Raw genomic sequence first — 14,747 nt, 5'->3', positions numbered from 1 at the left:
GCTTGGTCAAGCAAATTAGCTTAGCTAAGCTAATTTGCTTAAGAAATAAACTTGCCAAAAAAATAGGTTAATGCATTAATAAAATTAAATGTAAAAAGCTAATTAACAAATTGAGGCACTATAAATCACATGCTACTAGCTAACCATTGGAGCACAAATTAGCTACAAAAGAGATTAGCTTATAATCTTATGTGGCATAACAAGCTAATTTGTTAATTAGCTTACCATTAGAGTTGCTCTTAAAATGTCTAGTATTAACATACCAAGAATTTCAATGATCACAACAAATAACATAACTTCCAATTACTACAAATACGACAAATATTACAGATTCAAACCATACTACGCTTCACATTATCATTGTGATGGATTCTGCTACATCACGATGAATATTTTCAACTATACAGTCTCACGCGAGTTGTGATGAGCTGCCTACACAGTGGACATGTCGGAAGTGCTTCACCACAATCCTTGCATGTCTTGAAATAGTGATAAAATTAAGTCAGTGATACTTCCAAGCAAGAATAAAGGGGGAATAAAAATGCTATCAATGAGGAACAAGGAAGAGCATACCAAATGACCACATCCAAACGCCATGTTTCTCGGATTTGTCAAGCAAATTGGACAGCACTAAGAGGAAAAATCAGGTATGAGTAAACTTCGCATAAATCAGGAAACATATAAACTGTTATGAAGATCTATGAGAACACTACCTGTTCCAAAGGAATATCAAAATCCACTGGTTCTGCAGAGGAAGAAGTGTAAGAGGAAGAAGTGTGAGCAGCCTGTCTGACCGAATTATCATGATCTATCACTTCACGTGGAGGAGGAAGCGGCTTACTTCGAGGACCATCATTCACATGTTTACTACAAACAAAATTTCGGATTTGGGGCATGTTTATAAAGTTGTTACCAAATATTAAGAATATAAATTCAAGCCATACCTCTTGTTAAATTCAAGCTGTTGGATGGCTCTGTACTGAAATGGGACTTCCATTAATGCAGCAAGAGCAAATGCTGCTTCTTTCTTTGACATATCCTTCTTCTCCGACATTATCTTAGTGAAATTCACGAACTACATAACAAAAAGTATCAGCTGTTAGGGGAGGTTCTGGCAATCAATGAATTGCAGTGTTTTATTTCCCAAATGAATCAATGATCATCCTCCCCCAAAGTTAATAGTTAATACAATGACAAAGAAGCTCCATCACATGATGCAACACACCTAGTTCCATCCCATTCTTTCTTTATACGACTAAGGCAAGCACATACATCCTTTCCATCAAAACGAATGACAGGCAGGTAACAAGGGTCAAATTATGACTAGTATACAAAAACCATATATATATATATATATATATATATATATATATATATATATATATATATATATATATATATATATATATATATATATATATATATATATATTTTGAAACATACAAAAACCAAATATATAAATCAACCACTATTACAATACTAGGTGTATAGTGCTTCTACAGTTAAGCATACTTAAATTATTGTTGCTGGCCATATATCAACCATTAATTTAACGGCATATCAGATATATAAATCAAACAAGGCAAAGGTTCGCCCCACACACACACACACACACACACACACACACGCAAACAAGCTCCCAAAAAAAGGGACAGAGGAGAGTTTTAAAAGTCTGAAACAACCCATAGCCAGTTTGTCAAGGAAGCCTAAATTGGTCTTCAGTTTATCCGAGAAAGAAGCAGTTTTTTAAAAAAAATATTTTAAAAAAAATAAAAAAAAATAAAAACTGCATAGAAATGCAGCATTTGGATACCTGAAAATTGTCAAATGCCCGATGAGGAATATTATCATCAAACTTTTGCATGGCATCCCAGGGTCCATCACCAACACCAACCAGAACAATGGAAAGTGGATAGTTGCTGACATGATGCCAACAGAACAGTTACAATGTAATAGTTATAGATTCGGTGGTGGTGGGAAGACGTCAGATTTTTACCTGGCAGCAACAATAGAATTGACTGTTGCTTGTTCTTGGGGACTAAGTTTTCCAGGTTGTGAATCCGGAGTACTGGTTACCTATGTGCATGATGATAAATATTCAAGAAAAAAAAGAGAGGATGGCAAACTGGTTCTCAAAGTTACTTATTCAAGAATGACAAGTATTGTAAAGACCTGCCCATCTGCAATGATCACCAGGACATGATATTGCATATTGCTGCTTTTTACTATGTCAATCGCCACATCTACGATAGGGGAAAATGAGGTAGGTCCTGCAAAGCAAATGGATTGGCATGAGAAATAAGCTCATAGTCCAAATATCATCCAGTACTCGCACGTTTCAAGAGCCTAAGAAATAAAGTTCAAGAGTAGATAGATGCAATGGACTTTACAGAAAGCTTCACTCTGGAAGTAACATGCAGCGGGGAACTAACTGCTATACATTTCTAACGTGTCAAAATGCAAACCACAGTCCTAAGACAAGTTACATAAGATGGTATATGAGTGAGACTGCCAAAAGTGTAAGAGTTGGAAGCATGTTGTTTTCCTTACTCTCTGTCCTATAAATAGAATACAGTACACCTTTGACTAATCTGAATGCGAACTGAATTTCTCTGAATCTATAGGCCTAGTCTAAACTCATATAACTTATTAGTTCCTTCTCTGAACATATTAAATCCAATTTTAGAGTGTGAATTGAGCTTACTAACCTTTACCAGAACTTGTAAGTAAGACCTAAAACTTATTTTTTAAAGGTGAATAACATCGCTCTACTTAACTCTGCTTAATAGCATTTATTTCATCCTCTCACTTGATGTATAACCTCCTCCATTTTCACCCTACACGATATTAATTATTTAGTATTCTATGTTAACAAGTCAAATGTGGTCTAGGCTGGCTATGTTGGAGAACTTATGCAGCTATGCTAGATAAATATTTAAGACACCCTAAGATCCCTCTCTTCTCTTCCTACATCATAGCTGGAAATCGTTTGGAGTAGGAGACCAACTCAAACAATTATTCTTAGAAAGACAAAACCTATGACTCCTCAAAATTTTCATACCCTACACTGCCATTCTCACTGAATTGTTTCCTTGCTCACAATAGCTTAATTTAGAGGGGTTTTCTGGAGAGCATGGGACAGGAGGGAGGAAACACCACATATTCTTTATTGTTCAACAGCCAGCCTGGCTAGAGGAAGAGGTTGACAGTGGAAAGATCTTTTCAACTTCAACTTTAAACAAAAAATTATAATTCAAATCGGCTTTGCTGTGGATACAATTCTAGAAGGCTGATCAGACAAAGGGGCACAATGAGAACTTGGTCAGCAAGGAAAATAAGTGTTTTATTTTCAAATAATTCAGGTCTCATGTTTATCATACCATTAGGTAACAATGGGAATAAATTAAGATTATGACAAACCTGATAACCTGATGTAGGGAACAATCTCTTTGTATCGTGCAAGCACCTCCTCAAAACCCTTGCAAGGACGATGATTAGGATAGAAGCTAAAAACACTTCTGTCGCGGGTTGTTGCTGAAAATACCAAGAATTTAGTAAAAAAGCAGCAGTTAGCAATCAAATATAAAAATATAATAAAAAGATAGAAGAACCAATATAGCAACTCTGATGAAAACTAACCGTCACCAAATCCAAAACAAGGTATCAAGTTGTCATCGTCAAAAGGAGACAAAGTTCTGCCAATTACAGAAATAGCTTTCTCATAGGGATTTGGATCACGACCGACTGCGTGAAGGCTTCTTCGGTTGAATGAATATTTTCCTTGAATCACTCAAGATTAATGTCATTTAGCAGTACATAAAATAGTAATTTATTAAAGCATCCTGCTAAATAAGACAATCACCTGACCATTCGTTGCTCTTTGTGAAATCAATACCAAGTATCAAATTCGATGACTCGAGGCCAGCTTCTCTCAGAGCCGTCGTGACCTGGAAATCAGACCATGACATCTCATTTCATTCTAGAAGTATATACTATATAAGACATGTTAGAAAATAAATTAGAAGAGGAACCATAAGTTAACGTTACTAGCAACGCTATGATTATACATCCTCCATTTCTGTTGACACTTTTGACTTTGGGCATTATTCACATAAGTTACTTGACTTACTTTTGCGATTTATTACTAAGAAAAAAAATCATGTGGGGTCTCGTTAGATTCCTCTCAACGTTTATTTTCTAAATACCAATGTTTTTTTTTTTTTGGATATTTATAATCAGAGATATTTGAATTTGAATTTATGCATTGACAAATGTGTTTAAATGAATGTGTCAACTAAAATAAGACAGAGGAAGCACGTTATTTCTTAATAGAAGGCATTTAACCTTCAAGAATATGGTGAACATGCTATGCAAGACACAAAAATTTATATATGAAGAAGCACAAGTACGAGGAATTATCAAAGAAAAACAATATAAACCTCATCGAGAGAGTTGAAGTGGTCAGCTATAAACGTAGGCAGTTCCTTGCCTTTGCGGCAGTGAGTGAAGGATATAGACATTCCTGCATAAGAAGGAAACTAAATTGGAAAATGTATCCTCACTGTCTTGGATAACAGATACCTGATTTCCCATTAAGTAGGAGCTCATTTATGAATTCATGGTTACTGATCAACTAGAAAAACAAATTATCTTCCCGGTGATCGCCCCAAACCCCCAATTCTAGCCAAACCCATTTACCCAACAAATTACCAATTGGTGCTAAAGTTCACTTAGTAAGTGTATCAAAATCCAAGCTTAATTTTTTTTTTTTTTTTCTTTTCTTATACTTAAACAAACTACCAGTTTATGTTAAAAAATCACAAGTTTTTTTGGTGGAAAAAAAACACTGATTTGTGTATCAATTTTATCAAAGAAACAATCTTTTAACAGCAGTATAGGTTTTTTCATACAAAAACATTTAAAATTATTGGTATAAAGCAAAACCTATTTACCCAACAAATTACCAATTGATGCTAAAATTCATTTAGAGACTGTGTCGAAGAATCAATTTTAACTAAAAAGCAAGAATTTTTCACATACCCATTAACAAATCACTGATACAAACTAATTTAAGTGGGAAACATTCCACGATTATTAAGATAAAACCAACAATTAATAGTAAAATTAGTAGAGAAAGGGCAATCGTCCATATAATTAAGTAACCAACTACAGCAAAAATTGAATTGGGTACTCCAAAATAACAACTTTTCATATACCCAGAATATAATTGATTCATACAACTAGTGGGTTATATCAACTACAACTTTTTTTAAGGTGAAATAAATTAACAGGGAAAAAAAAGGGGTCATTTGAACAAGAAAATATACAGTATCAATCAATAATTGCAGAAAGAAAATAGAAAAGCAGTACCTTGAAGTTAAACAAGATAATGAAGAAGAGATAGTTGAGAGTGCAAATAATCACATGAAGCTGCAGACTTTTCTAATTTACCACAAATTTAATTTTAATTTTGATGGTAAAGATTAGTACAAGAATCATACCCTAGCATAGCGTACACGCCAATAAGCCACAAATTTAGTAACGTATCGTATTCCTTTCGGGGAAAAAAAAAAGGTAAAATACTTTTTTTTGTTGTGAAACTATCACCCAAGGCCAAACATGTCAAATGTGTACGGGTAACTTAGGGCCTGTTCACTTCAGCTTAATTTCAGTTCACTTCAGTTCACTTCAACTCTAGTCAGTTTAGTTCAGTTTCTAATTTCCTTCTCTCATAAAATATTCATTTAAGCTCCATTCAGTTCAATTCGGCTCCAATCAGTTTAGTTCAGTTTAGCTCAGCTCATTTCAATAAATGTGAACATGCCCTTAATTGATGAAAAGTAATTAAAGATATTATTGGTTAAACTATTGTACTAGCATAAAAACAAAGGGAGTATCAAACAATTTTTTCCTTGTATTTATTTTTTTAATTTCTAAAATCATCAGTCCAGACCAGTCTTGTCCTAGGCTCCTAGCACAATTGGTTTGATTTTTTTTGGATCTTAAACTTAATTAGCTCTCCATGTTAGACCTTTAGTCCAGTGCAATTCCTCTTGCCGAACCTACAACTCAGTCCATAATCCGATCTTGGACCGCTGAACAACGAACCTAAAATGAGTGGCAAACAAATACTTCATTTATTATCCATAGGGGTGTAAATGAGTTGATACACTCATGAATTACTTGCGAACAAACTGATCAGTCACAAAACTCGTTTGCTAAGTAACAAATTAAACCAACTTGAACAAAAAAACGTATGTTCGTCAAATAAATGAGCAAAGCTCGAACATAACATCATGTTCGACTCGATAATGCTCACGAACAACTTTTTTATTTTATTTGTTAGAAAGACAAAAATTTTGTTAGCTCACGAACAACTTACTTGAGTTCATTTATAAATTTGTTCACGCTAACGCTTGATTATAACTTGGTCAAATCTCGTTTAAGCTCAAAAAATATAAATCGTACTGTATCCCTACCTTATAAAAAGTAGAAGATTGCTCTTATGAATAGTGCATGGACCCTTATACCCCTTAAAATATTTGTTTACCTTCTTACCTCCATGTGTAATTTTGTAATTTTACTTAAGACCCATTAATCAATTACAATAAATGGAGGATGGAAAAATAAAGTTTGAGGTTATGGTTTAATTTCATGACAACATTAGTTAATGGACAATGAAAAGTTATTGCTTTATGTGGGCGTTATTTTAAAGTAGTTTAACTAAAGTTTAGAATGTTGCACAACTATACAACATTCGATCATCACATTAGTTTGAGGTTATGGTTTGATTTCATGGCAGCATTAGTTAATGGACAATGAAAAGTTGTCGCTTTATGTGGGCATTATTTTAAAGTAGTATAACTAAAGTTTAGAATGTTTCACACCTATACAACATTCATCACATTTATCTATATATTTTCAAGTGTTACATTTCCGTACCTACCCAAGGATAATTGTTAATAATTTATTTCTTAGTATATGCATTTAAAAGCATAGCCAATAGATTTTGGGTGTCATGACAAGCTATTACAATTCGACCATAAACATCTATTATGTCGCGCGCAACGCGCGCGTAGGCTCCCCTAGTTATAGTAAAAGCTACTTTAATTTATTTATATATCTTTTACATACTCATACATATTTAAAAAAATTATAGGCATGAAAACTCGGATTTACCTTTTTCAATAGAAAGAATGAAAACTTCTATGAAATTAATTTAAAAGTGGATGCATTAAAACTTAAAAGAAATAATCATGATTTAATGATAAATTATAGGGCTTGTTTATTTAATGAGTTTAAACTCAAAATACAAACAAGTCAAATTCTTAATGAGTCAAACTCGAACAAGATTTTTATATGCTTATTGAAACTTGAGATAGCTCGAACCCTAATATTTTTGTAAAAACTTAGCTTGAATAGATCAAAACTCGCTCGACTTGAATCATTTGAAGCCCTAATTATTATTTAAGCATATTGATAACTCATACAAGGTGTGGTCCAGACCCATAAACATTTACACTTGACCTATTTCTTTCAGAGGGACAGATTAATATAAGCACCCTGTGCTTGAGATCATAAAATTGTGATCTTCACGTGTTCCTGACTTTATTTGTTGTGCAAAAGGATTAGAAAACGACTTTTCTCACTAATTGTTGATTAGACTAATTAATAACATCACCATCTAAAATATGGACCAATCATTTCCAAGTTAATAAACTGTGCAACTAATACTATTAAACTATTTTTAGGACATGAGCTAGTATGTCACGTGGGAGAGAGGCAACTTAATGTAGTTAAATAGGTTAATAGATACAATTCATACATATTAATGGTGGCCATTTTTCTGCATTTTAGATATTAGACAACTAGGGCCCTTTTTTAGGTTCAATTTCAATTTCAATTATTTTAGGTATCTCTCCCTCCAAAAAAAATTATTTTAGGTATTTATGTAGTATGTGATGTATTTTTTTTTTTTTAATGATATTATTTTTTAATTGCAACATGGATGCAAAAAAATTATTTATTCAAAGATGCTAGGATAATGGTTTTCTCTTATGGCAAATGATCGACAACTTATTATAATGATTACATATATATATCTATGTTGAGTGTGCATAATTTTGTAATCCGATCTGTATTTAAAAAATCCTTTTTTTTTTTAGGAAAAAAAAAGTTTTAATTATTGAATAAATAGAACAATTTATCAGGTATAGGGTGAAAATTTGTGCTGTATTAAAAAAATACTAATAGAATGGTTTTCTCCAATCTCCTTTTATTGACTCCTCTCTATTAGACATATTTCACCTTATTTTCACTTATTTCAGGTATAATAAGTCCAGTTAAGTTGAGATTGGTTCTAATCAGGTTTAATCAGTTCTGATAAGGGTTACCCAAATACAAATTTCAACTAAAATAAGTTTTGATAAGTTCTAATAAGTACAGATAAGTTCTTGTAAGTTCAGATAAGTTTAGATAGATTAAGATAAGTTCAAATAATGAAAATCAGTTAAATAGAACACACCCTAAACAAGAAAACTTCTCACTTCATATTTTCTTTTATTTAAGGGTTTTGTCTAAGAAAATAAAAGAGAAGAAGAAATGAAAATTTTCAAAAGGGGTACATGTACATTCGTACCTAGTGTTCTTATATTAATTTGCTTACCTGATCTATTCTAAACTTATCGGGTCTAATCTAATGTGATATAATCTGATTTGATTTGATTAAACTTTGACTTTATGTGTACAAATGTACAATAATCTATAAAAATAAATAAATTATCACGTTAGGTCTTATTAAATTAATAATGAGTATTTTATTAATATATAGCAATAAAAACCACATATAAGAGGATAAAGTATGTCAAGACTTATTTTTTCCTTATTTGATTAGGAACTTAATGTTTCTGATTTGAACTTATTTTTTCTACTATGATGTGAAATAAGTAACATAAGGTGAACTAAACGTGACATTAGTAGTGAGCTAGTGATTCTTTTTAAAATTTGAAAGAGGGAAGAACAAATATGCTCCATAAATAAGTGATGACAATAGATTTTAGTCAATTTTTTTAGGTGTCCCTATGAGTGACCCATCACCTTTAAAATTTAAAATGACATTTAACAAAAGACTTAGAACTTGTTAGCAACACATACTCCAGGTACCTTCAAATATTGAAAGTTTGAACATGTTCAATGATTATTTTTATTGGTGTTAGAGATCCACATGAACAAAGTAATGAAAATTGATCTCAAATTCCTTGTTTATTTAATTTGAGCTCTTGTCAATTGGAGGATCTATTATGTTTACCTTATTTATTTTCACGTACTTACAAAAATTTAAGATATGCACATGACCTTATTTGGCGGAAAACTTTAGTAAACGCCAGAGTTTGGTCAATGGACCCTCCCCACAACCCAAATGGGGAAATGGGGTATAAGGACTTTTTGTGCCAATTTTTTTTTTGAAAAGGGCCTTCCGCCTCACAAGGTCGACAACTTTAAAGCACCTTTCTCTCAAATTTTCCAAAAAATTATCCTAAAATGGAAAATTGAAAATTACAATGATGTGAAATGGGTCCTTGAATTATTATTAGGTGTCAAATCTAACAATCATATACTATTATACAAAATTTCACAATTGATTATTGGTTCATAGCCATTCCTTATTGTACATGTTTATTTTTTATTTTTTTATTTATTTTTTTGTTTTTGTAGTTTTTGAAATTATGACAATGAAGTTGACATAAAAGTTATCTGCAAAATTCATAAAAATTTTTATAGTTGGCAAGTAAGACATACGTAGTATTATTATCGTCTAGAAGTAGAATTGCCCCGTTTGTATGTAGTGATTGGATAGTTGAGGCATGCATATCACCTTATCATTGATTTATAAACATCTAATCAAATATTGTATGTAAAACATGTATACTAAGGACAAGACCAAAAAGCAGAAGAGTTGACAATTAATTAATTAAATAATTAATTAATCAATTAATTAATTGCCAAAACATAGAAATTCAAGGAATGAAATGATTGTAAGACTCAACTAAGCAACATGGGATGTCTGTGTTGCGCTATTCATTGACATAGGATTAAACACGACTAAACCGTTGTGTATTATTCTTATTGGTTTATTTGTAACCTATCTAACATTCTTACATAAAACAAAAAAAAGGGAGGATGATTAGCTCAATTTATAGATCTAAAATACCAAATTAATAATTGTATTACAATATATATATAATTGTGTGATATTACGACAATTTGTCGTGTATACAGTCAAATATATCGTGCGGTATACCTGGATGTGTAGTGTTGGATCTGAGTTATTACTCTCTCAAGTTTTGATTTGATTTTCAAAGAAAACAAATAAATTAAGGTATAAAAGCAACATTGTCCCATGTTAATTTTGTATACCAATTAATTCCATTAATCGATTGTATAGCCTTTAACGATAATTATTTAACGGGTTGATGATATTCTTATACTTGTTTTGTTCTCTAAATATTAAACGATTTACCTTTTAATAACAAAGTTTTACACATACGGAGGCCCTGTTCTTTTGAGCTTCTGGGCAGAGCAGAGCAGATTTCAGCAGAGCAGAGCAAAGCAAAGCAGAGCAGAGCAGAGCAGATTTCAGCAAAGCAGAGCAGAGCAGATTGAAGCAGAGCAGAGCAAAGCCGAGCCGAGCCGAGCAGAGCAGAGCAGAGCAGATTTCATTATTATTATTATTATCATTATTATTATTATTATTACTATTATTATTATTATTATTACAATTATTACTACTACTACTACTACTAATACTATAATGATAATAGTAATGATTTATTATTGTTATTAAATATTAAATATTAAATATTATTATTATTATTATTATTATTATTACTACTACTACTACTACTACTACTACTACTACTACTACTACTACTACTACTATTACTATAATCATTAAATTTTATTATTAAAAATTAATTATTATTAATAATATTAATATTATTAAATATTAATTATATTATTATTAATATTATTATTATTAAATATTAATTATATTATTATTATTAAATATTAATTATATATTATTATTATTAAATATTAAATATTATTTATTTACTATTATTATTAAATATTAATTATTATTATCATTAAGTATTAATTATTTATTATTATTATTAAATATACATTATTATTATAATAATTCAATATTAAGTATTAATTTTAAGCAGAGCAGAGCAGGGCAGAGCAGAGCAGAGCAGATTGAAGCAGAGCAGAGTAGAGCAGAGCAAATTTCAGCAAAGCAAAGCACAGCAGAGCAAAGCAGAGCAGATTTCAACAGAGCAAAGCAGAGCAGAGCAGCTCTAAAGAACGGGGCCGGAGTATCTTATCGCATTTACTTTAGGAATAAAATATTTAGATTATGCTTGCAAACGCATAAGTAATAAATTGGTTACCCATTGTAGACTTGTAGTAGATGGATTGAGACAACTTATTTGATGTTATGTCTGCTGTTGCAATGCAATTTCTAGAATTCTTTAAAAATATTTTTTTATGAAAAAACAATAGAAGTTTCTCATAATAACTACATTGTCTTATTTTTTTGGCAAATAGTTAGATTAGTTACTACATACATGTCAAATATGTATGGTCGAAAATTGTGGGCCAAATATAAAATGAACATTATTTTAAGCTATGATAAAGTTATAAAAGTTGAGCATTCAATAAACATTGAAATGATGTTTTTTAGACGTTTCTAAATAAAGGAATTTATTGTATATATGGCTTATACTTGTACGTACTCGTATTAGTTACGAAGTGGAGTATCCAAGAGATTCACTTTCATTGAATAGTGCCCCCACTTAGCCCATTCATTTAGGGCCAACCGACTAACTAAGGGCATGTTCTAATTTACTGAACCGAACTGAACTGAATATTTTATAAGAGGAGAAAGTTAAGAACCGAATTGAACTGAATTTAAGCTGAAGTAAACAGACCCTTAAGTTTTAAAAAAGTTTAAATGCTACTTTCATCAATGAATATTATTATGAATGTCAATTACATTACTCGTAGCTTTTTTTTTTTTTAGTTAAATTGGTTAAATTGTTAGAAATGCATAACTAAACGTGTAATCAAATTTACATCTACATCATTTAATCATTATGATTCTCTCATCTTTATGCCAAAGAAATTATCTTTTGATACATAGTATTGTATTTCTAAATGGTGTAGAGAAAATAAGTGAATAATAATTTCATATTTTTGTTAGTATAAATTCTTTTTACGTTAAACATGTTATGTTTTCCTTTCAACTTAAAGATCCATTTAAGTAGTTCAGACATAAAGATGATCAATATTAGATTGATAATGCATGACAAAGTGAGGGCTAAATACTAAGGTACTATGGATGACAACTAAATAAGTCGGATTATCGAATTACATTTATGTAGATAAGATAGGGGGTAGCATTGTCCTGTTTTTTTTTTTTTTTTGGTGTTTAGAGAGCCACAAGGGCGAGGGTGAGAATCGATCCCAGGATCTCCTGGAATCGGGAGGGAGCTCTAACCACTTGAGCTATCCCTCACTCTCAGCATTGTCCTGTAAGTACACCTTATTACTCTTTTAACTAAGCCTAAATTAAAGCATGCATAAGAATCAATATAGACTTATATAGAGGGTATAATGTGAGTTAAGTAAGGTATTAGGGCTTATAAATTTGATCCACGTTTTTATGTGCACGTACATAGGCGGTTCAAGGGGTTTAGCTTGTGCACATATTTAAAAACAAGATATTTGGGTCGTTCAAAAAATGATTTAAAACACGAGTAATCCTAAAAATTAAATATAATTCAGATATTAATTTAGCTTGTGCTCTTATTACCTAATGAGGTGTTATAGCCTTTTTTTTTTAATTTTTTTTTTAACGTTTAATCTTTTTTTTTTTTATCTCTCTAAGGCTTTATTTTTTATGATCTCATATTTTAGTTTGATTCAATCTGACTAGTTTTAATTAGATTTAATAATAACTTACCGAATTAAGATGAAAAAAAAAAACACAACTCATGTTTAAAAATAAATGCGATTATGGTTCATATATACTTTGTATATATAGTACTCGTAGTATATATTGAACATATAGATATAGTCCTTGCCCTCCTTGGAATTTTTAACATCTTGTGCAAATTATAGAGCAACGGTGGTTTCACATTGGGTAAGAGATATCTATTAACTATTATTAAAACAGAAGTTGATGACATCACTATTGCCCACGTGTCGCTTTCTCAATGAAAATCTATTAACTATTACTAAAACAGAAGTTGCTGACATCACTATTGCCCACGTGTCGCTTTCTCAATGAAAATCTATTAACTATTACTAAAACAAAAGTTGCTGACATCACTATTGCCCACGTGTCGCTTTCTCAATGAAAATCTATTAACTATTACTAAAACAAAAGTTGCTGACATCACTATTGCCCACGTGTCGCTTTCTTTATGAAAATTTTCTCGCTTAAATGCAATGATGATGTCATCTCTTTTTTTTTTTGTTTTTTTTTTGAGTTATCATATTTAACATTTTTGAAATTTAAATATTGGAAGCTTCTACATTACAACTAAAACCTATCAATTTATCTTAGGAAATTGAAACAATTTTAAATAATACACTAATAAATGATCTCCTACATTGAACTATGAATTAGACAACGTTGAGCAGATACTATATCATAATTTTGATGAAAAAATAAAAAAATTTAAAATTACAAAATATACGTAATTCTTATTTATATTCATGTGTAATAGCGATTTATTTTTAAAATGTACAAATTAAAAATAGATTTTATATAAATCGTGCATCGCACGGGTTTTAACCTAGTTTGGGACTAAAATAAAATGACTAATCCAAAACCCTTGTACTATTTGTGAAATTTTCCATTCTATTAAACGGGTGGTATGCTTTATTATTAAAGATACTTAAAAAAAATAATAAAAAAAAGCGGGTAGTATTGCTATTTGACTATTTCTCTTGACCTTTCCACAAAAGGAAAGAAAAAGTGAAAAGGTGTACGTGTTAGTATATAATTGGCGAATTTGTGATACCTTTCACTTTTTTAATATCTCCTTATATTTATTTTTTTTTTTTTTTTTGAGATTGCATCTTAAGCCAGTTCATTAACCATGTTTTCCGACGTTAATTACTCCACATGTCTCTCATGTACTTACTCAATACCACCCCTTTTAATTTTTCCCTTTTCCCCCTCCAATTACACTATTGTACTTCCGACACTTCTTTTTAATTGTCTATTTGAAATATTCTTTCAAGATTCTAATGCAAATATAATACTTAGTGTGTAATCTTTAAATGTAAATACTTATATATGCTTCAACAAAATTATAATTACGTGAGACTTTACTCCGCTCCTTCGACTTATTGTTCGCATCGGATCTCAGGTAAAAAAAAGGATAATGCTATATGTACCCCTAATGGCTATATATATATAGGGGAGGGATTCGGTGAGAATAGGCCCATATGTGAGAAATTGTATTTATATGAGAACTGATCTTAAATTTAGAACATGTGAGTACAAATTTAGAACATAAGAGTAAAAATTTAGAACATGTGACTCAAATTAAAATTTAGAACATATGAGTAATAATTTAGAACATCAGGGTGAGTAATATGTTTAGAACATCTTATTTAAGAATTAGAATAAGTGATTAAATATTTAGTAAATTTGATTTATGAAATATTAAACA

The 14,747-nt window shown here is 30.8% G+C and overlaps 1 protein-coding gene across 1 annotated transcript; it reads right to left on the bottom strand.

Moving 5' to 3' along the window:
- Window positions 1–51: 51 nt before the first annotated feature.
- LOC145603708 (E3 ubiquitin-protein ligase RGLG3-like) lies at window positions 52–5,509 on the bottom strand. Its single transcript, XM_081659668.1, has 12 exons — window positions 5,371–5,509; window positions 4,440–4,522; window positions 3,863–3,947; window positions 3,640–3,780; window positions 3,421–3,534; window positions 2,173–2,270; window positions 1,997–2,076; window positions 1,814–1,919; window positions 945–1,075; window positions 714–867; window positions 574–630; window positions 52–479 (listed from the first exon to the last, which is right to left on the bottom strand). Exons 2-12 carry the CDS (start codon window positions 4,518–4,520, stop codon window positions 396–398), a joined length of 1,131 nt encoding a protein of 376 aa, XP_081515794.1. The 5' UTR covers window positions 4,521–4,522; window positions 5,371–5,509; the 3' UTR covers window positions 52–395.
- Window positions 5,510–14,747: the final 9,238 nt, after the last annotated feature.

The sequence above is a fragment of the Chenopodium album genome, chromosome 22, assembly GCF_948465745.1.
Source record: "Chenopodium album chromosome 22, dcCheAlbu1.1, whole genome shotgun sequence".
In the NCBI taxonomy this organism is placed as follows: Eukaryota; Viridiplantae; Streptophyta; class Magnoliopsida; order Caryophyllales; family Amaranthaceae; genus Chenopodium; species Chenopodium album.
Note: the sequence above shows the minus strand (reverse complement) of the source record. Positions and strands in the feature narration are given on the sequence as shown.